Genomic DNA, 24340 nt, shown 5'->3' with positions numbered 1-24340 from the left:
GTCCTGCAGCAGGAATGGCAGGTCTGTCCCACCCCGCCTTTCCTTACCTGCAGTCTGTCCTTCTCCCTCAGACGAGTCTCTTGGAAGACTGTCGGCTTTCATACTCTTCAGGTGGGCGAAGACTCTGGATCTTTTCATTGGGCCATCAAGTCACCTGACGTTCCATCTAAGATGGTCACCTGCAAAGGACCATGGGAATTATGGCCAACCCAGGACTCAAACAGATACAGAGCCTATGTGTATCTGAAACACAGGTAACAAGTCCTGATCGAAACCCCCGCTCTTTTGCATTTCAATGGCCCATTTTCCCAGGACAATTGAACTCCAATCAAGCAACCGGTACAGCCACAGATTGATCGGCGCCACTCCCCTTACTCAGAAAGCCCAAGTGCCACGGTCAATGACCACTAAGGACCCGCTCAGCCACCAAGGCACCCGTCCCTTTATTGACCGAAATCGAAGACCGTGATCAGAGCCCTGTCGAACTATTGGGTCCAAGGTTAAGGACTGCCCCAAAGAGCTGGAAATCCCAGAGGGATAAAAGGGAGCACAGCCATGTGTTCTGTCTCATTTGGATCCAGCCTGTGCCAACCCAATCGTAGCAGGAACAGCCAGCCAAGTTCAAGACCAACGATCGCTACCTGATGGATGAGCCCAGCAGAGACGGAGCCAATTTCTTCGAACCAGCCAAGTGAAATCCAGATAAAGGCCTTATCCATTTGCACAGTGCTGGTCACCCTGAAGTTAAGTATAGGTTATTGTAGCTGATAGTGTAGTTTAACCCGTAGCAAATATTGTGTTTGCATATCGACATAGGGGCCACCCAACATGGCTGCCAATTGTGTGTACACTGTGTAGGTGAGCCACTGCCCTCTGGGGTTTCCCTTTGTTCAGAACACTCCACAGTGGTTGCTTGCAGTGCCTTTGTATTCCCAGTCGCCATGTGTGGCCTATTGCAGCCTGTCTAATGTCCTTGATTTCTTTGTTCCTATGTTCTCCCTATGATACTTTCTCACACACACCTCTGTCCCCTGGAACTGTCTCATCCACCCCCCCCCCCCACCCTCCCCTTCATGTTCCCTTCCCTCTGTTTCGTCTTCAATCAGCCCCCTGTTGCTGATGTTTACCCCCGCCCCCCTTTGCCAGGTGCTCTCTCCCTTGCAGGAGATGTATGCGGCCTCTCTTTCCTTCACGCTTCCCGGTGCTAGCTTCCCCATTAGTGTGGTGAGCCCCTCCTCCCTGGGGTGGTTATGTATCCACCCGTCGCCCACTCTCTGTACTCTCTACCTGTCACTCTCCTCATCCTTTCCTGTGTTTTGCTGCCCTTGCTCTTCCCTTCCTCTGTTTCACCTCCCGTTCTCAGAATGAGGCAGAGCAGTCCCGCGCAAAATGTTCATCGAATTGGTTAATTGATTTAGTAAAATAAAATCTCGTTGAATGATCTTTTCATCGCTGTCCCTGCTGCCGTTTCTCCAGCCCGTTCTCCAGGAATAAATTGTTTGCATCCTCAGGGGCCATGAAGAAGTGCTTCCTGCCTTGGAATGTGACCCAAAGTTTGGCTGGGCACAGCATCCCAAATTTTACACCGCTATTGTACAGGGCTACCTTCGCCCTGTTGGACTCTGCCCGGCACTTGGCTAGATCAGCCCTAGTGTCCTGCTCGATCCTGATCCAGTGGCCTTCCCAGTTACATATTTTGTTTGCCTTGCAGGATTCTTTCGGTTTTGTTTTAGCGATTATTACCCTCGGTTCTTTTCCAGCTTTGGGTTTCGGACGAAAGGACCAGTGGGCTCTGTCTATTTCTGGTGTGTTGGGAAAGCTATCCCTTCCCACCAGATTGCCCAGCATTTGGGCCACATAGTCCTTCGATCCCCTACGGCAGGCCCACAATTCGGTTTGGCGTCTTGATCGGTTTTCCTGATCCTCAATCTTTCCTTTCAGACTCCCCTGCATCACGACCTACCTTTGAACTTCCTTTTCCAGGGCGGTGGTCTGATCACTTTAGCTCCTTTATGATGCTTTCCTGGGCTTCCAATCGCCTATTCGCCTTGTCTAAGGCCACCTGCATGGTTGGCAGAGCTTCTGCGACTGCCATCCTGATGCAGTCTGGATGTCGGTCTTCGTCTCCTCTCTATGTTCTCTCAGTTCTCTTGAGAGAATCATCCTCCAGGCACCCCCTGGTGATGGGGGGCTCCTTGTGCGGTGGGTCGGTCCTTCTTACTCTGACGAGATCCGGGTTTGTCACCTCATGCCGGCTCAGCCATTTCCTCTCCTGGCTTTTTCCACTTCCTGTTTTTACGCATCTCCTTTCGCGTTCATGCTGGTTGAGGTTCGGGGATATTTTTTCCCTTGTTTTAGCGGGCTACTCCAGTGAAAGAACTATTTTTGGGTTTGTCGGAGGAGAGCCACCTGATGTACGATTACTCAGCACATCCCCGTCACCGGAAGTCAAGACATGACTCACATGAGGGAAACGCAAACTCAGCAGGGCTATAAACAAACTCTATTTTCACACTAGCAAGGGCCTAATCCCACTGTGTCGGAGTCACAAATTTGTGGAGAAGACATAAATGCTCATGAAAAGCAGATAAGGTACATAGAACTGTCAGGTTGCTTAAATCCCTAGCTTGTCTGTGTCAGAATTGGGAAAAAAAGCAGGTCTAGTGGTTACAATACCTGTTTGTTGACATTAATCCAAGAACTAACATTGTATCATTATTAAAACTGGCTTCTAAACAGAACCACAATTATCCCAGCAGGGGGTTGTAAGTTCACAGTCTGAATGATAGCTCAAAGATGTTATTAGAGGATTAGCTGTCTTTGATGTGGGGTTTGAATACAACTTTGTTTTATTTGATAATGGATTAAGTACTTGAGGAGTTTTTAAAGTTTTGAATCAGCTTTTATGAATGGGGGTGTTTGTTTATTATTGTGAAAACTGTAATAGATAGAGATCTTTATTTTATTTTATCTCAACATTACCCCTGAGGTCTTCCTATTGTGGGAACTAGGTGCGTTGCCGTTGAGGGTGTAAGTACAAAAGATGGTGCGGAGGGGACATAAGATAGCATCAATGGTGAATTGGAAGCGGGTGGGAAGGTGATTAATGGTGAGAGCTAAAAACCTAATATTTAACAAAACAACTGGGCAAAGTCCCAGAGAACTGAGGCAAACCTTTTCAACACTCCATCTTGTTGACACTCGTGCAATCCCTGAGGCCACCTCCAATCTGAGTCCAGGCATCGTGGGCCCAAATGCATCCTGCATCCCAGGCACTCTTTTTCCTGAAGTGGGTGGCCCAGGCAGGAAATTTCCAAACTCAAGATCTTGGTCTTGGGAATGAAAATCCAGCCCAAAGTTCAGGACTTTCACTTATCAACAAAATCATGTATTTAAAACTGGTGACTTTTAGACAAAAAAGTCTTATTAGCTTAAAAAGTACCTTTGCTTTCGAACAAAAATAGTAAAGACTGGAGACACTTGAAAGGTCAGATAGCATTTATTGACAAGGTTTGAGTTGGGAACTCCTCTGCTTTTTCTTGCATCCAATTGCTGTGGATGTTTTTATATGATTTACCTGCAAACAAGGCTCGAGCATTTCTTGATTGAGCAGATCTTGATTGAGTACTCTTTTTGGAAAAATTGTTCTGATATTTTTAATTCTATCTCGTAACTGTAACAAATCATTAAATTACAAGAAATGTGGCAAATATTGATCAGTATGATTTTTTTACTCACAAATTGAATACATGATTAAAAATACATTGTGCAGTTCATTGATTGTACAATAAGAACATTTTCTATGCATACCAAAACATCATAGGAACAGTGATATCAAAAGTCAGGGACTTATGCTATTCAAAGGATAAATGTATTTATCTGTATGCAGATTATGTTCTTTTATTATCCTGGATTACCTTTATGCAGTATATTGTATTTGTGTTTTTCAGTTGCCCAGTCTCCCTTAATTACAGTCTCCATTTTGAATACAGGTGTAAAAGGAGATTTAGAAAATTATGGAGCAGTGGAATATTGGTTCCGGCTACGTGTGGCAATGGCTCAGGCTATTCGGCTTTACAAAGAACGAACAAAAGCTCTAGGATACGTAACTTCCAGTCATCATTCAATTGATCAAACACAACAGGTGAACTGTTCCTCCTGAAAAAATTTTTTTAACTGAATTTAGGTTTGATTGGTTTTGACTATTCAAGAAAGCTTTGAAAAATGTTCCATACAGTAAAAAGCTTTTATATAAATGTATTGTTTTTAATTCTATCACAGTGGTAGAAATAAAGGGGATTCATATTATGGTTCTGTATATGTGTGAGGATCTGCCTTTTCAATAATCAGTAACTGTAAATAATGCATAAGGTTTTAACTGAACTTCAATTAACCCGTGATCAAACAGTCAGCTGTTTGAAAACACAAATTTATACTAGCTAAATTTAAAATGAAAAATGTTCTATCTTTGGTGAATTTTAATGTTTAAGACTAGCAAATATCTTGAAAAGTTAGATTCTAATTGGGTTTTTTTCTTAGCTGCTGATCATTGTCATGTTCCAGATTTAAACTCTGTGGCCTGGATTTTCATCCACAAAGTGGTTAGCAGGAGTTGGGTAAATTCCTGGCTCAGCCTGTCCACAGGAGAGAAAGTGGCAGCAAAGTTGGGACTTCATTGCCAGTGAGGTGCAGATGGAAGCTGGAGCCAGGCTATCCAATCCGAGAAAAAGTTTGGAGTAGCCACAGGGAGGCAGACAGTTTAAAAGGCTTGCCTTGGTGTAGTGGGACTTCAACCCACTTAAAATACAAATACAAAGGTGCTCCAGCCCTCACCCCTCACCTTTGAATTTCACAAAGCCATGTTGATACTGCCTGATTGCCTTGAATTTTTCAAAGTGCCCTGCTATACCGTCTTTAATAATAGCTTCTAACATTTTCCAACGACAGATGTTAAGTTTACTGTGCAGTAGTTTCCTTCTTGCTGTCTCCCTCCCTTTTTGAATAAATGAATTACATTTTCCAATCTTATGAAACTATCCCTGAATCTAGGGAATTTTGGAAAATTAAAACCAATGCATCAACTATCTCATTAGCTACTTCTTTTAAGACCTCATAATGAAGTCTATCAGGACCTGGAGACTACTTGACATCCCACAGCTCCAGCAATTTGCTCACTACCACTTCCCTGGTGATTATAATTTTCCACGTTCTTCTCTCTCTTCCTTTTCCTGACTTATAGCTATTTCTGTGATGTTACTTGTATCCTCTATAGTGGAGCTGGTTTAGCTCACAGGGCTAAATTGCTGGCTTTTAAAGCAGACCAAGCAGGCCAGCAGCACGGTTCGATTCCCGTACCAGCCTCCCCGGACAGGCGCCAGAATGTGGCGACTAGGGGCTTTACGCAGTAACTTAATTGAAGCCTACTCGTGACAATAAGCGATTTCTTTTTTTTTTTCAAAATGCCTATTCAATTCTTCTACCATCTCCTTATTTTCCATTAATTCCCGAGACTCACTTTCTATAGGACCATTGCTACTTTGTTAACTCTTTCCTTATAATCCGTCATTTCTCCTGATTACCCAACACTCATCTGCCTAATGCTTGAATTAGTAATTGATATTATGTCCCTGGAAGACCTCTGGATGAGCTTTGATAAGGATAAGCCGAAAAACGTAAAGAAATTCGGCAATAAAGTGGGACAGGCAGATTCAGCAGGGTTGGAGTCGCAATTTCAATATGGCGGCCTGGTCTCTGTGAGGTCTCTCGAGCCAGTGCTTTCTGAGGCACTCTGGGAGGTGGTGAAATTGATCAAAGGCTCGGCGTGCTGATTCAAAGCTTATGTGCTCATAAGGCCAAGTTTATTATTTAAGGGTGACAGGGCAACTGAAAAGCACAAAGGCTTTATGATACGGAGGAGAGAAGCCTGAACGTCGAACATGTTGCTTCCACGACAGACGTTCTAATTCTAACTTTGGATAAACAAGCTATGGTATGTCAGAAATCCTGAAACATTTGGAGAACTGAGGTCGGATAAAGAATATATGAGTCGCTGATCTGCCTGAGGGAATGGAGGATAAGGCTCTTATTAAGTTCTTTGCGAACTGGCTACCACGTTTTCTTAAGCTGGATTTGAAGGCTGGGCGTTTCAAATTTGAAAGGGCGCTACATATCCTGTTGTTAAGGCCAAGGGACCATCTTCGTCCCAGTGAATAATCATTCATTTCCACAATTTTAAAGATTGCCATAAGGTTCTGGAGACGGCAAGGCGAGGTGAAACATGGTTTCACGAGGGAACGGAGAATTCCTTCTTCTGGGACTCTTCTGCAGCGACGCAGATAAAGTGTTGAAGCTTTGATGAAGTTCGAAGGCAACTTTAGGTGGCTGGAGTAAATTATGTCATGCTTTATCCTGCAACCCTGAAAGTTATATCCAACGACTCCTCAAAGTCTTTCGACAATCCAACTATTGTCTTGGCCTTTGTTATGGGCCAAGTTTTAGAGAACCCCAAAGTGTGTCATGGAGTTCACCTGACCCACAACTTTCACTAGATTGTGATGGGGATTGTATGGGGAGCACACGGCGTACTCTACAGGTGTGGAAGAGCAGAAATGGAAAAGTATTTTTTAAAGCAAAACAATGTTTATTCTATGAACTCAAGTTAACCTTTTTTAAAATACAGTGAACATCTTAGCAACCTTTAATTCAAATACAACCCCCAAAGACTACAACACAAAGTAAACCTTTAAACTTTCCTTTTTAACATCCATACGACTTAAAAACAAAACTTTATCAGAAGCACATCAGGTTAAAGTCACTACTGAAAACATTATAATTCTGAATTCACCAAATGATCAAGAGATAGTCTTTTGATGGCAGAGCGAACAGCAGTACACCTGCTTGGTCTGGCTTCAGCTCAAGCAGTACTCTCATTATAGATATTTATATACACACCCATTTATAAACACCCATTTCTTAAAGGTACTCTCACATGACACCTCCCCCCAAGAAAAAAATTAAACCATCAACTTCAAGATGGTTTCATTTTTCACCTTTTCACTATCCTTTAAGAAATGCACACAGTAAATATATGTTTCTGTTTCAAAAAAACAACAGGTATAGTCCATTTTTTTTCCATTTTTCTTCCTGCAACTGAAATTCTTCTCGATTGACAGTCTCTTTGAACAAGAAGGTCTCAGCATGATCCGTCCATTTCTCTACGTCTCGGCATTTCTCTTTAAAGTCAGATACTTTAGTTCAATCTGATCACAGAGTCCCTTATAATTCTCCAACATAGGAGCATTGGTTATCACAGCTTTCAGACTGTCAAATGCCTGTTGAAACTCCGCTGTCCACTGACATTTTTGACGTTTCTTCAGCAAGTCCATCAGTGGAGCAATCACGCTACAAAACGTTTGCACAGATGTTCGATCAAATCCACTCATGCCAAGAACTCGCATTATTTCCCTTTGTCTTGAGGGTATCGGAAACTCCTCAAGGAAAGTGATTTGGTCCTTTCCAAATTCACTTTTGGCGAGGTTTATCACCAAACCCACCTCCTGAAGTCGATCGAATAACTGCATCAGATGTTTTAAATGTTCTGTTCATGTCTGGCTGAAAATTAACAGATCGTCGATGTATACCGCACAATTGGGTAATCCTGAAACGACTTTAGTTAATCGTTGAAATGTGGCTGGTGCATTTTTCATGCCAAATGGCATAACTTTGAATTGGTATATACCATCTTGAGTCACAAAAGCGGAAATCTCCTTCGCCCTTTCGGATAAAGGTACCTGCCAGTAACCTTTAAGTAAATAGTTTGAAAATGGGTGTTTATAAATGGGTGTGTATAAACTGGATGCAATCCTCCAAACGTGGGATAGGATAAGAGTCCGTTCTTGTAACTACATTAACCTTTCTATAATCCACACACAACCTTTGGGCACCGTCTGGTTTAGGTACCATTACTAAGGGTGAGTTCCATTGCTTGCAACCCACTTCAATTATGCAATTTTTAAGCATACTCTCAATCTCTTTGTTAACGTGTGCCAATTTTAAAGGGTTAAGTGAATGGATGTTGTTTGATTGGAACAGCATTTCCCACAGCTACTTCATGTAGAGTCATTTTAGTACTTCCCAATTTATCTCTACAAACTTGCCCATGTGATACCAATAACTCTTTCGGGTCAGTTCGTTTTTCCTCTGGAAGGTAACTCAACAATTTATCCCAATTTTTAAGAACATCCTCGTTTTCCAATTTAATTTGAGGTATGTCAAATTCACAGTCATCTGGATTTGGTTTGTAATTTTGAGTTAGAATCATTAAAACCTCCTTTTTCTCTCCTTCCCTTTCAAAGTACCTTTTAAGCATATTCACATGACACACTCGGTGAGTCTTCTTTCTATCTGGTGTCTTTACCACATAATTCATCTCACTTAATTTCCTTTCAACCTGATAAGGTCCACAAAACCTTGCTTTTAAAGGTTACCCAACCACTGGTAATAACACTAAAACTTTATCTCCACTGGCAAAACTTCAAACTTTGGATTTCTTGTCCGCTACCCATTTCATCACGTTTTGTGCAACTTTTAAATGTTGTCTAGCCAATTCACCTGCTCTATTTAATCATTCCCTAAAATTTGACACGTAATCCAATAATGTAATTTCTAATATCTCACTCACCAATTTTTCCTTCATCAATTTCAGTGGTCCTCTTACCTCATAACCAAAAATTAGTTCAAAAGGACCAAATTTGGTTGACTCATTAGGAGCATCCCTACTTGCGAACAGTATGAATGGAATTCCTTTATCCCAATTCTCTGGATAATCGTGACAATAAGCCCTCAACATTATCTTTAATGTGCCACCTTTCTAACGCTCCCTGCGATTCTAGATAGTACGCATTTGATTTAAATTGTTTTGTTCCGAAGCTATCCATAACTTCTTTGAATAACCTGGAGGTAAAATTTGATCTTTGATCTGATTGTATTCCTGTGGATAGTCCATATCTAGTAAAGAATTTAAGTAACTCCTCCACAATCTTTTTAGCTGTAATATTACATACTGGAATGGCCTCTGCAAACCTAGTAGACACATCTATTATGGGCAAAAGATATTGATTCCCACTTTTCGTTTTAGGAAGCGGTCCTACGCAATCAATTAGAACCCTTGTAAAAGGTTCCTCAAATGCTGGAATGGCTATTAAGGGCACTGGTTTTATCACTGCTTGAGGTATCCCTATCACTTGACATGTGTGACATGATTAACAAAATTTAACTACATCTTTATGTAGTCCAAGCCAATAAAAATGTTTCTGGATTTTAGCTTGAGTTTTCCTTATTCCCAAATGACCTCCCACTGGTATGTCATGTGCAACTCGCAACACCTCCTTTCTATACCCTACCGGCAATACTACTTGATGAACTTCTGCCCACTTTTCATTCGCCTGCATATGTAAAGGTCTCCATTTTCTCATCAAGACATCACTTTTACGGTAATAACACTTTGGTATACACTCAGATTTCTCTTCCGTGTATGCTTTCTGATACATCTGTTTTATTTCTATACATTTTTGTTGTAACTCCGCCAATTTTCCTGAACTAAAAATATCCGCCTCATCCTCCACCTGTTCTTGTTCTTTTTCAACCATCTGATCAAAAATCGTTTCTGATAATTGCACTTCAACTTCATCTTCACGCTTTGATTTATCCTCTTGTCTTAACCTGTGTCTTTGCGACCTTCTTACTACACAATCCGTAAAAATCCCAGGATATTCGTCTTTCAACACTTCAGTTGTCTGAGCTTCCACTGGCTTATCAACCACAGTAGGTATCACACCCACCTGCAATCCAGCTATATCATTACCCAAGATAAACTGTATTCCTGGACAAGATAGCTTCTCTATTACCCCTACTACCACTTCACCACTCTTCACTGGACTTTCCAACCTTACCTTATCTAATTGAACACGACTCCTCTCACCTTGAATTCCACATATCACCACCTTTTCTGGCAACATTCTTCCCAAACTACATAACTCCTCATCTCTTACCATTAAAGATTGGCTAGCTCCTGTATCTCTTAAAATTGTGACTTCTTTACCTGCTCCTCCTGACACAGATGAGTAAACTTTGCCCACACAAGTAAATTCTTTAAAGAGATCTGGCACCTTCTTATCAGTCACCTCTTGATCAGGATGTACAATCTTTTGCACCTCCTTCGCTTCACTTGGGCTTTCCTTTACAACTTTAACAAACCCCACTGTCTCATCCTGTTTTACCACATCAGCCTTCCCAGTGCTTTTCTGCAACCACCAACACTTTGATTTTACATGGCCTAGTTTATTACAGTGAAAACATTTGAAACTTTTCCTGTCTCTTCCACCCTCCTGGATTTCTTTTTTAATCTGAGGTACACTCTCCTTATTATCTCCCATCAGATCACCTTTACCTTGACCACTTGAGTATTTCTCATGTCTCCAGTTGTTTGCAATGTTTTTGCCAAATCTAACAGTCTGCTTTTAGTCTCTGTCCGTAAGGTACTGCGTGTGACTGTCTCGATCCCCGAAAACATCAGAGCCTCTGAAAGAGCCATTGTCCACAACACACTCCCTACTTAAACTGAAATACCACACCTGAAATAAGGTGGGTGAACTTGTGGCATGGATTGATACCTGGGACTTCGATGTTGTGGCCATTTCGGAGACATGGATAGAGCGGGGACAGGAATGGTTGTTGCAGGTGCCGGGGTTTAGATATTTCAGTAAGCTCAGGGAAGGTGGTAAAAGAGGGGGAGGGGTGGCATTGTTAGTCAAGGACAGTATTACGGTGGCAGAAAGGACGTTTGATGAGGACTCGTCTACTGAGGTAGTATGGGATGAGGTTAGAAACAGGAAAGGAGAGGTCACCCTGTTAGGGGTTTTCTATAGGCCTCTGAAAAGTTCCAAAGATGTAGAGGAAAGGATTGCAAAAATGATTCTGGATAGGAGCAAAAGTAACAGGGTAGTTGTTATGGGGGACTTTCCAAATATTGACTGGAAACACTATAGTTCGAGTACTTTAGATGGGTCTGTTTTTGTCCAATGTGTGCAGGAGGGTTTCCTGACACAGTATGTTGATAGGCCAACGAGAGGCGAGGCCGTATTGGATTTGGTACTGGATAATGAACCAGGACAGGTGTTAGATTTGGAGGTAGGTGAGCACTTTGGTGATAGTGACCACAATTCGATTACGTTTACTTTAGTGATGGAAAGGGATAGGTGTATACCGCAGGGCAAGGGTTATATCTGGGGGAAATGCAATTATGATGCGATGAGGCAAGACTTAGGATGCAGCGGATGGAGAGGAAACGGCAGGGGATAGGCACAATGGAAATGTGGAGCATGTTCAAGGAACAGCTACTGCGTGTCCTTGATAAATATGTACCTGTCAGGCAGGGAGGAAGTGGTCGAGCAAGGGAACCGTGGTTTACTAAAGCAGTTGAAACACTTGTCAAGAGGAAGAAGGAGGCTTACGTAAAGATGAGACTTGAAGGTTCAGTTAGAGCGCTCGAGAATTACAAGTTAGCTAGGAAGGATCTAAAGAGAGCTAAGAAGAGCCAGGAGGGGACATGAGAAGTCTTTGGCAGGTAGGATCAAGGATAACCCTAAAGCTTTCTATAGATATGTCAGGAATAAAAGAATGATTAGGGTAAGAGTAGGGCCAGTCAAGGACAGTAGTGGGAAGTTGTGCATGGAGTCCGAGGAGATAGGAGAGGTGGTGAATGAATATTTTTCATCAGTATTCACTCAGGAAAAAGACAATGTTGTTGAGGAGAATACTGAGATACAGGCTACTGGACTAGAAGGGCTTGAGGTTCATAAGGAGGAGGTGTTATCAATTCTGGAAAGTGTTAAAATAGTTAAGTCCCCTGGGCCGGATGGGATTTATCCTAGGATTCTCTGGGAAGCTAGGGAGGAGATTGCTGAGCCTTTGGCTTTGATCTTTAAGTCATCTTTGTCTACAGGAATAGTGCCAGAAGACTGGAGGATGGCAAATGTTGTCCCCTTGTTCAAGAAGGGAAGTAGAGACAACCCCGGTAACTATAGACCAGTGAGCCTTACTTCTGTTGTGGGCAAAGTCTTGGAAAGGTTTATAAGAGATAGAATGTATAATCATCTGGAAAGGAATAATTTGATTGGAGATAGTCAACATGGTTTTGTGAAGGGTAGGTCGTGCCTCACAAACCTTATTGAGTTCTTTGAGAAGGTGACCAAACAGGTGAGGTGGATGAGGGTAAAGCGGTTGATGTTGTGTATGGATTTCAGTAAAGCATTTGATAAGGTTCCCCACGGTGGGCTATTGCAGATAATACGGAGGCATGGGATTCAGGGTGATTTAGCAGTTTGGATCAGAAATTGGCTAGCTGGAAGAAGACAAAGGGTGGTGGTTGATGGGAAATGTTCAGACTGGAGTCCAGTTACTAGTGGTGTACCACAAGGATCTGTTTTGGGGCCACTGCTGTTTGTCATTTTTATAAATGACCTGGAGGAGGACGTAGAAGGATGGGTGAGTAAATTTGCAGATGACACTAAAGTCGGTGGAGTTGTGGACAGTGCGGAAGGATGTTACAAGTTACAGAGGGACATAGATAAGCTGCAGAGCTGGGCTGAGAGGTGGCAAATGGAATTTAATGCAGAAAAGTGCGAGGTGATTCATTTTGGAAGGAATAACAGGAAGACAGAGTACTGGGCTAATGGTAAGATTCTTGGTAGTGTGGATGAGCAGAGAGATCTCGGTGTCCATGTACATAGATCCCTGAAAGTTGCCACCCAGGTTGAGAGGGTTGTTAAGAAGGCGTACGGTGTGTTAGCTTTTATTGGTAGAGGGATTGAGTTTCGGAGCCATGAGGTCATGTTGCAGTTGTACAAAACTCTGGTGCGGCCGCATTTGGAGTATTGCGTGCAGTTCTGGTCGCCGCATTATAGGAAGGATGTGGAAGCATTAGAAAGGGTGCAGAGGAGATTTACCAGGATTTTGCCTGGTATGGAGGGAAGATCTTATGAGGAAAGGCTGAGGGACTTAAGGCTGTTTTCGTTAGAGAGAAGAAGGTTAAGAGGTGACTTAATTGAGGCATACAAGATGATCAGAGGATTAGATAGGGTGGACAGTGAGAGCCCCAATTTGTTACGGGCTAGGGTTTAGAGAACCCCAAAGTGTATCATGGAGTTCAGCTGACCCACAACTTTTACTAGATTGTGGTATGGGGAGCACACAGCCCACTCTACAGATGTGGTACCTCAGAAATGGAAAAGTATTTTTTAAAGTTAAACAATGTTTATTCTATGAACTCAAGTTAACCTTTTTAAAACATACAGTAAACATCTTAGCAACCATTAATTCAAATACAACCCCCAAAGACTACAACACTAAGTAAACCTTTTAAGCTTTCCTTTTCAACATCCATACGACTTAAAACAAAACCTTTATCAGAAGCACATCAGTTTCAAGTCACTACTGAAAACGTTTATAATTCTGAATTCACCAAATGATCAAGATATAGTCTTTTGATGGCAGAGAGAACAGCAGTACACCTGCTTGGTCTGGCTTCAGCTCCAACACTGAAAACAAAAATAAAAAACTGACAGACAGCCTAGCTCCACCCACTCTCTGACATCACTGCAGTAGTAAACACCCATTTCATAAAGGTACTCTCATTACAGATATTTATATACACACCCATTTATAAACACCCATTTCTTAAAGGTACTCTCACATGACACCGCTCACAAGACCATGAAGGACAAGGAATTGGACTGCTGGTCTGCAACCCAGACAAATTCAAAGCTTTAGTCTGGATTCTTTCCTTATTATGATGTTCTTTGTCTTCATTTATTGTGTCTTATCCTGTTTAAGGGGAGATATTAATAAGTGAGCACTGTGCGGAATGTCTTCTTGTTGAATGTTTCAGGGACTCTTATTAGCTGAGTCATGGTAGATATGCTGTGTGCTTATTGTCCATCATTTTTTCTTATTATCTGTGGCTTAATCATAGCAGAATGCTGGAGGGTGGGTGGTGGATGTAGGTCTTCATGAGTGGGGTTAAAATGCGGGAGGAGCATTTGTTTCCCATTCCCTTGTTGGCTTTTTTTCTCTCCTCCTTGTTGGAGAGATTATATCCAGGTGGTAATAACAGTGTGGCCATGGGGTTAATACTCCAGGTCCTCCAATTTATTGAGGAATGTCCCGTTAGAACTATTGTGTTGTGATTCTGTTGCATTGTTATTATTATAATGGAGTTTCTGTGTTGTTGGCATTTTCCTTCATTGGTCCAGGCGGGTCTTTTATCCATGGAACGCTTTGAGGGTACTTTAATGTCTCTGGTGTAAAATGAGTTGGGTGAGGGGTGTCGTGGCGTGCCCAATTGTGAAAATCCAGTCTTAATCTTTTTCTGTGGCCTGTGCGATGGTGACATTTAATCTTAGAATTTTCACATGGAATGTACGAGGTATTCATCACCCCATCAAAAGGAAAAAGAGTTTCTCCTTTCTTAAGAAACAGGAAACACATTTGGATGACAAGGAGCACTTAAAATTGAAACAGGAATGGGTGGGGGAGGTTTTTTGTGCCACTTTTTCATCGAGTAGCAGGGGTGGTGCAATCCTGATCAACAAAGACATCCTCTTGAAGGTAGAGACTTGTACTAAGGACAAGGGTAGTAGATATGTTATCTTTAGAAGTTCGCTACATGGAGAAATTGACCGGAATTCTCCGGCCATTCGCTGGCAGCGGGATTTTCTGGTCTCATTAGAATTCCCATCAATGGGTTGAAGAAGAGTATCGCACCACCAGCGAATGGTGTGCCACCAAGAGACACACATCTGAGAAACTGGATAATTCCACACATTGCCTCAATAATTAATGTGTACCGACCTCTGAATTACTCTCCAGAGTTTATCACTCAAGATTTTTTGAACCTCACGGATTTGGCTTCAACTAACTTCTTCGTGGCTGGTCACTTTCGCTGCCACCCTTCGCGTACAAGCTCCCACGCTGCAGGCTAAGGCATTGGCGTTGGTGTGTGAGGAGTTGGGATATGTGGATCCTTGGAGGATCCAACACCCTTGAGATCGAGACTTTACGTTCTTCTCAGTCCTTCATCAGTGTCACACTAGAATTGATTACTTCTTTGTGCCAAGGATGATCCTACACCTGGTATCTTCATGTTCTGCAGGTAGTATCGTAATCCCGGACCATGCTCACTTCTTCCTTTTGCTTGAGCGCTCACCCTGTGCTAGCCAACCACACCCTCCCCCCCCAATCTAGAGCATGGCGATTTGATGCATCCCTGCTCAGCGCTATTTAATTTAATACTTATTTCAAGTTAGAGTTCGATTTTTTTTCTTTCTGTCAACTTGATCCTGATATTCCCCCTTCCATATTATGGGAGGGAAAATGCTAAAGGACTGATGATCTTTTATACAGCCAATAAAAGACATAATATGCAGGAGAAGCGGCCCCAGGTGGAAGTCTGTTTGACGGATGCAGAGGAGAGATATAAGATGGCTCCCAACAGGCAATCATTGAAGGAGGTTAATGCAGCAAGTGTGGCTCTTGATTCATTGTTGACTCAGCAGGCTGAGAAAAGCTTAAAGTTTGCTTGGCAGAAGCTGTATGAGTTTGAGAATAAGCTGGGTAAATATTTGGCCTGCCAACTAAGAAGGCAGATTCTAGGGCAATTCCCGCTGTGCATTTTTTGGGGGAGGGAAGACTATGAGGACTGGGGAGATTAATGGGACTTTTAAGGATTTTTATGCGGAATCATACAAGTCAGATCTGTCTAGTGATGCGATGGCAAGTATGGATTTTTTGTCTGTTCCCTTGGGTGTCCGGAAGCTTCAGAGAGGCAATATCTGGTTCTTAATGCTCCTATCTCGAAATATGAGGTGGCTACACCCATTAAGGAGCTTCAGCCGGGAAAGGCCCGGAGACCGGATGATTTTGGATGCAGGTTCTATAAGGAGTATAAATATTTGTTGTTGGAACCATTGGTGGGTATGTATTACCATTCTTTTGAGGTAGAGCACATGCTGTCAACACTTTGTGAGGCTGATATCTCCAAGATTTTGAAAGCAGGTAAAGATCCAGAGGGATGGGCCTCTTACAGGCCAATTTCTCACCTGAATGTTGACCTGAAATTGTTGTCTAAGTTTCTGGCGAGAAGGTTGGAAGATGTCCTTCTAACAATTGTTCGGAAGGATCAGACTGGGTTTATTAAGGGTAGATTCTCCAGTAACAATGTTAGAAGACTGCTGAATGTGATTCAGGATTTTGAGAAACGGGCACTAGCTGGGCTGGTGATCTTCTGGGATGTGGAAAAGGCTTTTGACCGGGTTGAATGGAATTATTTATGTATACGTTACGGATATTTGGGTTGGGAGATGTTTACAGCAAGTGGATTCAAGTGTTCTATCATAGACCTGTGGCGGCTGCACTCGCAAATGGTTTTAAGGTCAAAAGAACTTTGTGCTCCAGAGAGGGATTAGACAGGGGTGTCTTCTATTCGCCTTGTTGTTTGCACTGGCCATTGAGCCACTGGCAGAGACCATTAGAAAAGATCCTCTAATATCGGGGCTAGAGCATGGGGAAGGCAGCACAAGATCATGCATCATGCAGATATCTTACTGCTGCTTGTGTCGAAACTGGGTGGCTCGATTCCCACCATTATTGATGCAGTGGATAGATTTAGCGCCTTCTCCGGTTATAAGATCAACTTTACTAAGTCTGAGGCTATGCTGGTGAGTGAGTTGAGAGGTAAACCTCCTCCTCTTGCTAATTCCCCCTTTAGATGGTCCTCCTTGGGATTTAAATATCTGGGTGTTTTAATTACCCTTCTTTCAGGCAGTTATCTGGAGTTATTCAAGAAGGCCCTGCCTCCTGAACCTTGCCCCTCACCTGAGGTGTGGTGAACCTCGGGTTAAATGACCACTCGTCAGCTCTCCCCCTCAAAGAGGAAAGCAGCCTATGGTCATAAGAACATAAGAACTAGGAGCAGGAGTAGGCCATCTGGCCCTTGGAGCCTGCTCCGCCATTCAATGAGATTGTGGATCTTTTGTGGACTCAGCTCCACTTTCCCGCCCGAACACCATAACCCTTTATTTCTTTATTCTTCAAAAATTATCCATCTCAATCTTGAAATTTAATGAAGGAGCCTCAACTGCTTCACAGGGCAGGGAATTCCATTAACTCACAACCCTTCAGGTGAACACGTTTCTCTTAAATTCAGTTCTAAGTCTACTTCCCCTTATTTTGAGGCTATGCCCCCTAGTTTTGCTTTCACCCGCCAGTGGAAACAACCACCTCGCATCTATCCTATCTATTCCCTTCATAATTTTATATGTTTCTATAAGATCCACGCCACATCCTTCTAAATTCCAACGAGTACAGTCCCAGTCTACTCAACCTCTCCTGGAAATCCAACCCCCTCAACTCTGGGATTAACCTAGTCATCTGGGACTATGGCAACTTTACATTACTCATCTGGGGTTAATTTCCCTCGGTTGATTGCGTCTGTTAGGTGGGGTTTAGCTCATTGGTCAGCCCTGTTGGATTTTTGGATAGGACGAATTATGCTGATAAAAATGAATGCGTTGCCTCGAATGTTGTATCCCCAACAAATGTTGCCTGTACTACTGTCGGCTAATGTTGTTCAGTCAGAAACAAGAAGAAGCTTCTCCTTAAGTTTGTTCAGCTCTGGCTCCTGGGGGCTCAGGGAGATTTGGGTGTCCCAAATTTTAGGCTACTTCAGCTGGCCTCTCATTTAAGGTTGATAAGGAATTGCGTTAGGAAGGACCCGTCATCTATTTGGTTTGATATTGAAGCAGACCAGTCAGTTTATCCTCTGCAAGTCTTGTTGTTTTATGGTGGTTTTCAAGCAGGTTCTGTTAAGTGTGATAATCCTATTATTGTTAATACACTTTGAGATTGGTCCATCAACTAGACGGGAGACCTAAACTGACTTCCACTCTCTCTCCTATCCAGGGTAGTCCAGACTTTCCACCCGGTCTAATTGATAATGGATTCAACACTTGAAGAGATCGAAGCATTTGTAGACTGGGTGACTTGTTCAGAGATTATAGAAATTACAGTGCAGAAGGAGGCCATTCAGCCCATCGAGTCTGCACTGGCCCATGGAAAGATCATCCTATCTAAGCCCACACCTCTACCCTATCCCAGTAACCCCATCTAACCTTTTTGGACACTTAAGGGCACTTAAGGGCAATTTAGTATGACCAATCCACCTAACCTGCACATCTTTGGACTGTGGGAGCACCCAGAGGAAACCCACACAGACACGGGGAGAACGTGCATACTCCGCACAGGCCGTGACCCAAGCTGAGAATCGAACCTGGGGCCCTAGAACTGTGAAGCAAGTGTGCTAACCACTGTGCTGCCTTGCTTCCTTGTCATCCTTTGAACAGCTATGTCAACAATTTGACACCCTGAGACACTCCTTTTTTTAAATTTACAACTTAAAGACTTTATCCTTAATAAGACAATTTTGCATCTTTACTTCTCAATTTCCCATTGGAAAGAATCCTGAATTATTTGCCAACCTCTCTGCTACTTTAAATTCTTGATCCTGCATTAGCATGTTTGCAGTCTTGGAGAAAGGACTTAACAATCAATAGTGACGAGCAGAAATGGAGTAATATATGGGTCTGTGCTGGTAAAATTTCAGTTTGTAATAAAATGAAGGAGACCCAGTTGAAGATACTGCACCATCTACATATAATGCCCAGTTTTAGACGCAGGTTTCATCCTGCTATATACCCAATGTGTTAACTGCCTGGTAGTGGAGGGTAATTATTTACATCGTTTATGGACCTGTGCTAAGATTCAATCCCATTGGACTGGTGTAGTCAAGAGAACTGGAGAGGATTTTCGAGAGCCTTCGGGAGGGATTTACCGGCTGTTCATGCCGGTGGGAAATTCCAGTCACGCCAGCACACAGGTCTCCTGGCAATGAGGGGTGCTTTCAACAGGAAATCCCGTTAACAATGGCGGGACCAGTAGATCCCACAGGCGATATGCCACCCCTGCTGAAAAACACGTGGCGGGGTGGTCAGTAAATCCCCCCCCCCCCTTCCTGTGGTCCTGATTCTGGGTCTCCAAATGGGAAAATTATTGATTCTAACGAAAAAAGCCTGTACAATTACCTGACTATTGCAGCATGTATGAATATTCTGAGAATATTCCTGGATTAGTGACAAATATCCTTCAATTCAAAACTGACATAGACGAATTATAGAATGTGTCCCATAGGAATTCCTGACCACTGATCCGCTCCAACTCGAATGCATTTGAGGGCAGCACGGTAGCATAGTGGTTAGCACTATGGCTTCAAAACACCAAGGTCCCAGGTTCGATTCCCACTTGGGTCATTGTGCGGAGTCTGCCACAGTCCAAAGATGTGCAGGTTAGGTGGATTGGCCATGCTAAATTGCCCTTAGGTTAGATGGGGTTTCTGGGTTACGGGGATAGGGTGGAGGTAGGTCTTGGGTAGGGTGCTCTTTCCAAGAGCCAGTGCAGACTTGATGGGCCGAATGGCCGCCTTCTGCACTGTAAATTCTATTGATTCATTCTGTAAAGTATGGAACCCCATACTTTGGGGCTTGCTTACTCCTGTTGGGATTACCGTGAGCTATTTCATTTTCTTAGTATTGCTATTGTAATACATAAAGGCTTACGTTCTAAACTGTTCTTTCTTTCCCCCACTCAATTTGTTCATCTGCTGTTGAATTGATCCGTTATATAAACTAGAGGCGCCAGTTCCTTAAGTATACTATTCTGAATTTATCCTCTCTTCTCCAGTAGTCCTATAACTCCTATTCTGTGCCTCTTTTGCACTCGTATTTTTGTTACTTTGTTGTGTTTATTGTAAAAAATTTGAAAACCCTAATCAAAAATATATTTTAAAAAGCTGTAGAAACTTTATATTTCTAGCTAGCCTTCCCCTGTACTCTAACATTTCTCTCCTTATCAGTCTTTTAGTCATTATTTACCTTTTAAAAAAATTTCCATCCAATCTCTTGATCTATTGCCAATCCTTGTGCAATTAAATGCTTTTGCTTATGTTTGATACTATCTTTAACTTTTAGTTAATCATGGGTGTCCTCCCCTTTGAACGTTTCTTTCTCGTTGGATTATATCTATTCATTTGGGGCAGCAGGGTAGCATGGTGGTTAGCATAAATGCTTCACAGCTCCAGGATCCCAGGTTTGATTCCCGGCTGGGTCACTGTCTGTGTGGAGTCTGCACGTCCTCCCCCTGTGTGCGTGGGTTTCCTCCGGGTGCTCCGGTTTCCTCCCACAGTCCAAAGATGTGCGGGTTAGGTGGATTGGCCATGCTAAATTGCCCGTAGTGTCCTAATAAAAGTAAGGTTAAGGGGGAGTTGTTGGGTTACGGGTATAGGGTGGATACGTGGGTTTGAGTAGGGTGATCATGGCTCGGCACAACATTGAGGGCCGAAGGGCCTGTTCTGTGCTGTACTGTTCTATGTTCTATGTTCATTCCCTTAAATGTCTGCCACTGCATCTCTATTGACTTATCCTTTAACCCAATTTGCCAGTTCACTTTAGCTAGCTCTGCTTTCATGCCCTCATAATTTCCCTTATTTTGTTCAAAATACTAGGGCCGGGATTCTTCATTCTGGAGACTAAGTGCTCCGTTCAGCGGAGATCGGGTCTGGTCTCCACTGTCGCTGGGAGTGGTGCTCAGTTGAAAGTCTCTCTCCTTAACTCCTTCTTACATGGGAGAGAGCTCCTTCACAGAGACCCCTGCCTGAAAGCTGAAGGAGCTGGTAGTTTCACTTCCTCTTATTCACAGCACAAAGCAATTAGTTTCTTGCCATCTCAAAAGCAGCTGTCATTCATAGCAACAGTGTTTATGAGCATTGCGGTTAGCATCAAAGCAGGTCAATGGTGATGCATTCAAGCATGAAGGGAAACAAACAATTCACCTCTCATTGAGGCTTTTCGCATACTGACTAATGCAATCTCTAGGCAGATTTCTACCTGTTACTGGACATCTTGCATCCTATTATGTTTTGTTAAATTTGTTTTTCTGCTGTTGCTAGGCAGATTCATTACAGTAGGGGACAGTATAGTCAGGGGGATTGACACTGTTCTGTGCAGCAAAGAACAAGAGTCGAGATGGTTTTGTTGAGCCAAGGGAACCAATTTCCCTACTTAATTATGCATACACATTCAGGCACTGGTTATACATGCAGCACTCAACCAAAAATGGCTTCAACCATTTCTTGCAGATTTATCTTGCATAGATAACTCTACTTTTTCATTTTGCAAAACTCATATCCATATCATACAGCATGTTTAGACTACCACTGCAGTAATGATATTTGGTATTGTTCATGGATTAGAATGGTAACGGGAATGATGACCAATGGAGTTTCACTATTAATTAACAATTAACAGATTCGCATCATTGCTTTTTCCGTGACCCCACAGTGGACTAATTGGCTCTACATTTGAATATATACTAGCAGCTACTACAATTCAAAAGTAATTCCTTAGCTACAAAGTATTTTAGGACAGTCAAAGATTCTAAAAGGTGATATATAAATAATAGTCTGCTCCTTCTATCTTTTGAAGGTACATAGAAGAGCCATGGGGCAAATTACTTCCATTGTCCTTCTGTCTTCATGCAGGCAATATTCATATTAATGACTTGGGTGAGACAGGAAATTTATTCCGAACTATGCACAGTCAAATGTTATGATGTACATCAATATACCATCCATTTTGATTTTAAAGTTTGCACAGCAAGCAATTATTTTCCATACAGTTACTGACTAGTTATGAAAAGGTTTAACTAAATAAACTTCTGTGAACAAATAGAGAGCTGAGGTGTATTAAGTTGATGCGGTTTGTTAGTTTAATATTGCCCCTTCTGTTTCTCGTGCCTGGTTGTATTAGATGAATATTAAAATGACAGTTTGTATCAAAGATAATGGAGGCAATTTTAACTTAACTCGCCAGTAGGTTAGGTGGAACACCAATTTTACACCCCATTCGTTCTGACTCTCTATTAACTTCAGTGGAGAATAAAATCAGGCAGATCGAGAACCAGCAATGTATCAGATCTCATTTATTTCTTGCTGTACGAGTTAAGTTCAAATTGTTGCCTTCATCCTTGAGTCTCAGCATATAGATCCTTGCATAACCTGTAATAGCCTTTAATTAAAACATCTTTTTCTATAAATTCATAGGTACACACTACAGCTCTGACAGATGGCAATCTGAACGAACTTCATATTACTATAAAATCTTGTAACAACCTGCAAGCCAAAGGAAAGAACATCCAGCCAAGTCCTTATGCTGTCTACAAGTTCTTTGATTTTGCCTATCATGATACAGCCATCATTCCAAACAGCAACAATCCACAGTTTGATGATCACATGAAATTTCCTGTACCAATTAATGCAGAGCTTGACCGATATTTAAAGTCAGAATCTTTAATTGTTTACCTGTTTGATGATGCAGAGCCAAATGATATTTATTACCTTGGAAAAGCTAAAATTCCCCTTATTTCATTAGCTTACAACAAATACATCATAGGTAATATTACAAAATACATGTTTTTCTTTTTGAAAACGAGACTTCCTATTCTTAATTTATTTTCTATTTATTACTTCCTGTACCAGCAACCATCTGTAGCCCCAGAGGCATTTGGGTGTCATTACAAGATCCCCATAACTGCTGCCTGAACCAGTGGCTGATAAATATAAACAAGAAGCCTGGTGTGACTGATGCATTTTCTCCCCTTTAAATGAAGGGAATTACCTGGTCCTCTATCTTGCACCTCCCGATAGTTTGGTTGATATATGTAGTGACGCTAAAAAAATGCCTAAGAATACTATATGCCTCTTGTAATTACTCCACCGAGGCCAGGCTATGAACAATCTTAGGTTTACTCCTATAATGAAAAGAAGTTGCTACCACAGCATACAACACTTGCGTTCCACCCCGGGACCATTGGGAACACCAGTCCAGATCTGGGTTACAGGTTCTAAAGTCCCGCTGGTCGGTCCCCATTGGGCGAGCCTCCGTCTGTTCAGTAAGGAAACCCATATTCCACAAACCCCACAGGGAGATCAGTTGATCCCTCATGGTCTTTATGGGTGTCAGTATATTCCTCTCTCAATACATTCCTCCCCCTTCACGTCCGTTTCACCCTCAAGGTTCCTACGGCAACGAGGTCTCTTCCACCACTTTACACTTGGTCTCGAGTCCGTGGCAGGTAGAGCTGGGTCAGAGGGAAGGTGAAACAGATCGACGATCTTTGCTTCCTTAGAGAGCGCCTCAGGGTCAATGATCCTGGTTCTTCTTCAGTACTGGCCATCCAGGAACATATGATTCCTTGGCCTCTATGTCAGAGCCTGAGTTCACCACCGCGATCACAGGCATAGGGCCCTCTGTGGGCTGTAGCCCTGTGCCAGTGACAGCCACCATTGGGATCGGAGGGCAGACTCCCAGTGAGGTGGTTCTGGTGCTTCTTCGGAGCTTTTCCTTGGACCTTCACCTTGCAGGTGACGGGCGCCTTGTTCTCTAATACGAATCCAGGTACCTGGCTGTAGCCATCTCTATCATTTTGCGCACAGACATCGCCCCTGTCTTGAACGCACTCGCTGGTCTTAAGGTATTGCGATTTCTTTTTTGATTCTCCTGTTGAGACTCCACCCTCCCGCCAAGTTTGAAAACAGCAGACTCAACCCGGTGCAAAGTTGTCATCCCATCAGTAGCTCTGCCGGAGTGACTCCTGTGTGGTTATGGGTTGTGATTCTGTAATCAAACAAAAATCCCGCCAATCTGGTCTCCATAGATGTGGCTGGGTGCTTCTCCATGCCGTTTGTAACGGTTGAGTTGCCCACTCGGCCAGTCCATTGGACAGCGGGTGATATGGTGCCACCCTGATGTGTTTGATGCCATTCAATTTGGCCGAGAGCTCCCCACTAGTGAATGCTGTGCCATTGTCAGAGACTAAGCCTTCCGGTATGCCATATGTGCTAGCCTGCCTGAGTTTCGCAATCTGGGCATGGGAAGTCATGGAGGCCATATGGTGTACTTCCATTCACTTGGAATGTGCATCCACCAAGATCAGGAACATTGAACTCAAGAACGGCCCGAAGTTTACATGTATCCACACCCTTGGCCTGCCTGGCGATTCCCATGGGCGTCGGGAGACTGAAGGGAGGAGTTTCTGATTCTCCTGGCATAGAGTACATTGTTTTACCAAGTCCGTTACATCCATGCCGAGCCTGGACCACCAATGTAGCACCTCGCAA

The 24340-nt window shown here is 42.8% G+C and overlaps 1 protein-coding gene across 5 annotated transcripts in view; it reads left to right on the top strand.

Annotated features, from left to right (window-relative positions):
* The window catches only part of rpgrip1l (RPGRIP1 like), a 303409-nt gene that overhangs the window by 148763 nt on the left and 130306 nt on the right, over positions 1-24340 (top strand). For all 5 annotated transcript variants that reach the window (XR_005461803.1, XM_038806727.1, XM_038806728.1 and 2 more), the window contains exons 16-17: positions 3993-4144; positions 22265-22613. Coding sequence is in view for 4 of the 5 variants with exons in the window: in XM_038806727.1 (XP_038662655.1) it covers positions 3993-4144; positions 22265-22613 (501 nt within the window). In the remaining variant the exon portion in view is untranslated. The remainder of the gene's footprint in view (positions 1-3992; positions 4145-22264; positions 22614-24340) is intronic.

This window comes from Scyliorhinus canicula, chromosome 9 (assembly GCF_902713615.1).
Source record: "Scyliorhinus canicula chromosome 9, sScyCan1.1, whole genome shotgun sequence".
Classification (NCBI taxonomy): domain Eukaryota; kingdom Metazoa; phylum Chordata; class Chondrichthyes; order Carcharhiniformes; family Scyliorhinidae; genus Scyliorhinus; species Scyliorhinus canicula.
The sequence above is the reverse complement of the archived record's forward strand: the minus strand, read 5'-3'. Positions and strand labels throughout refer to the sequence as shown.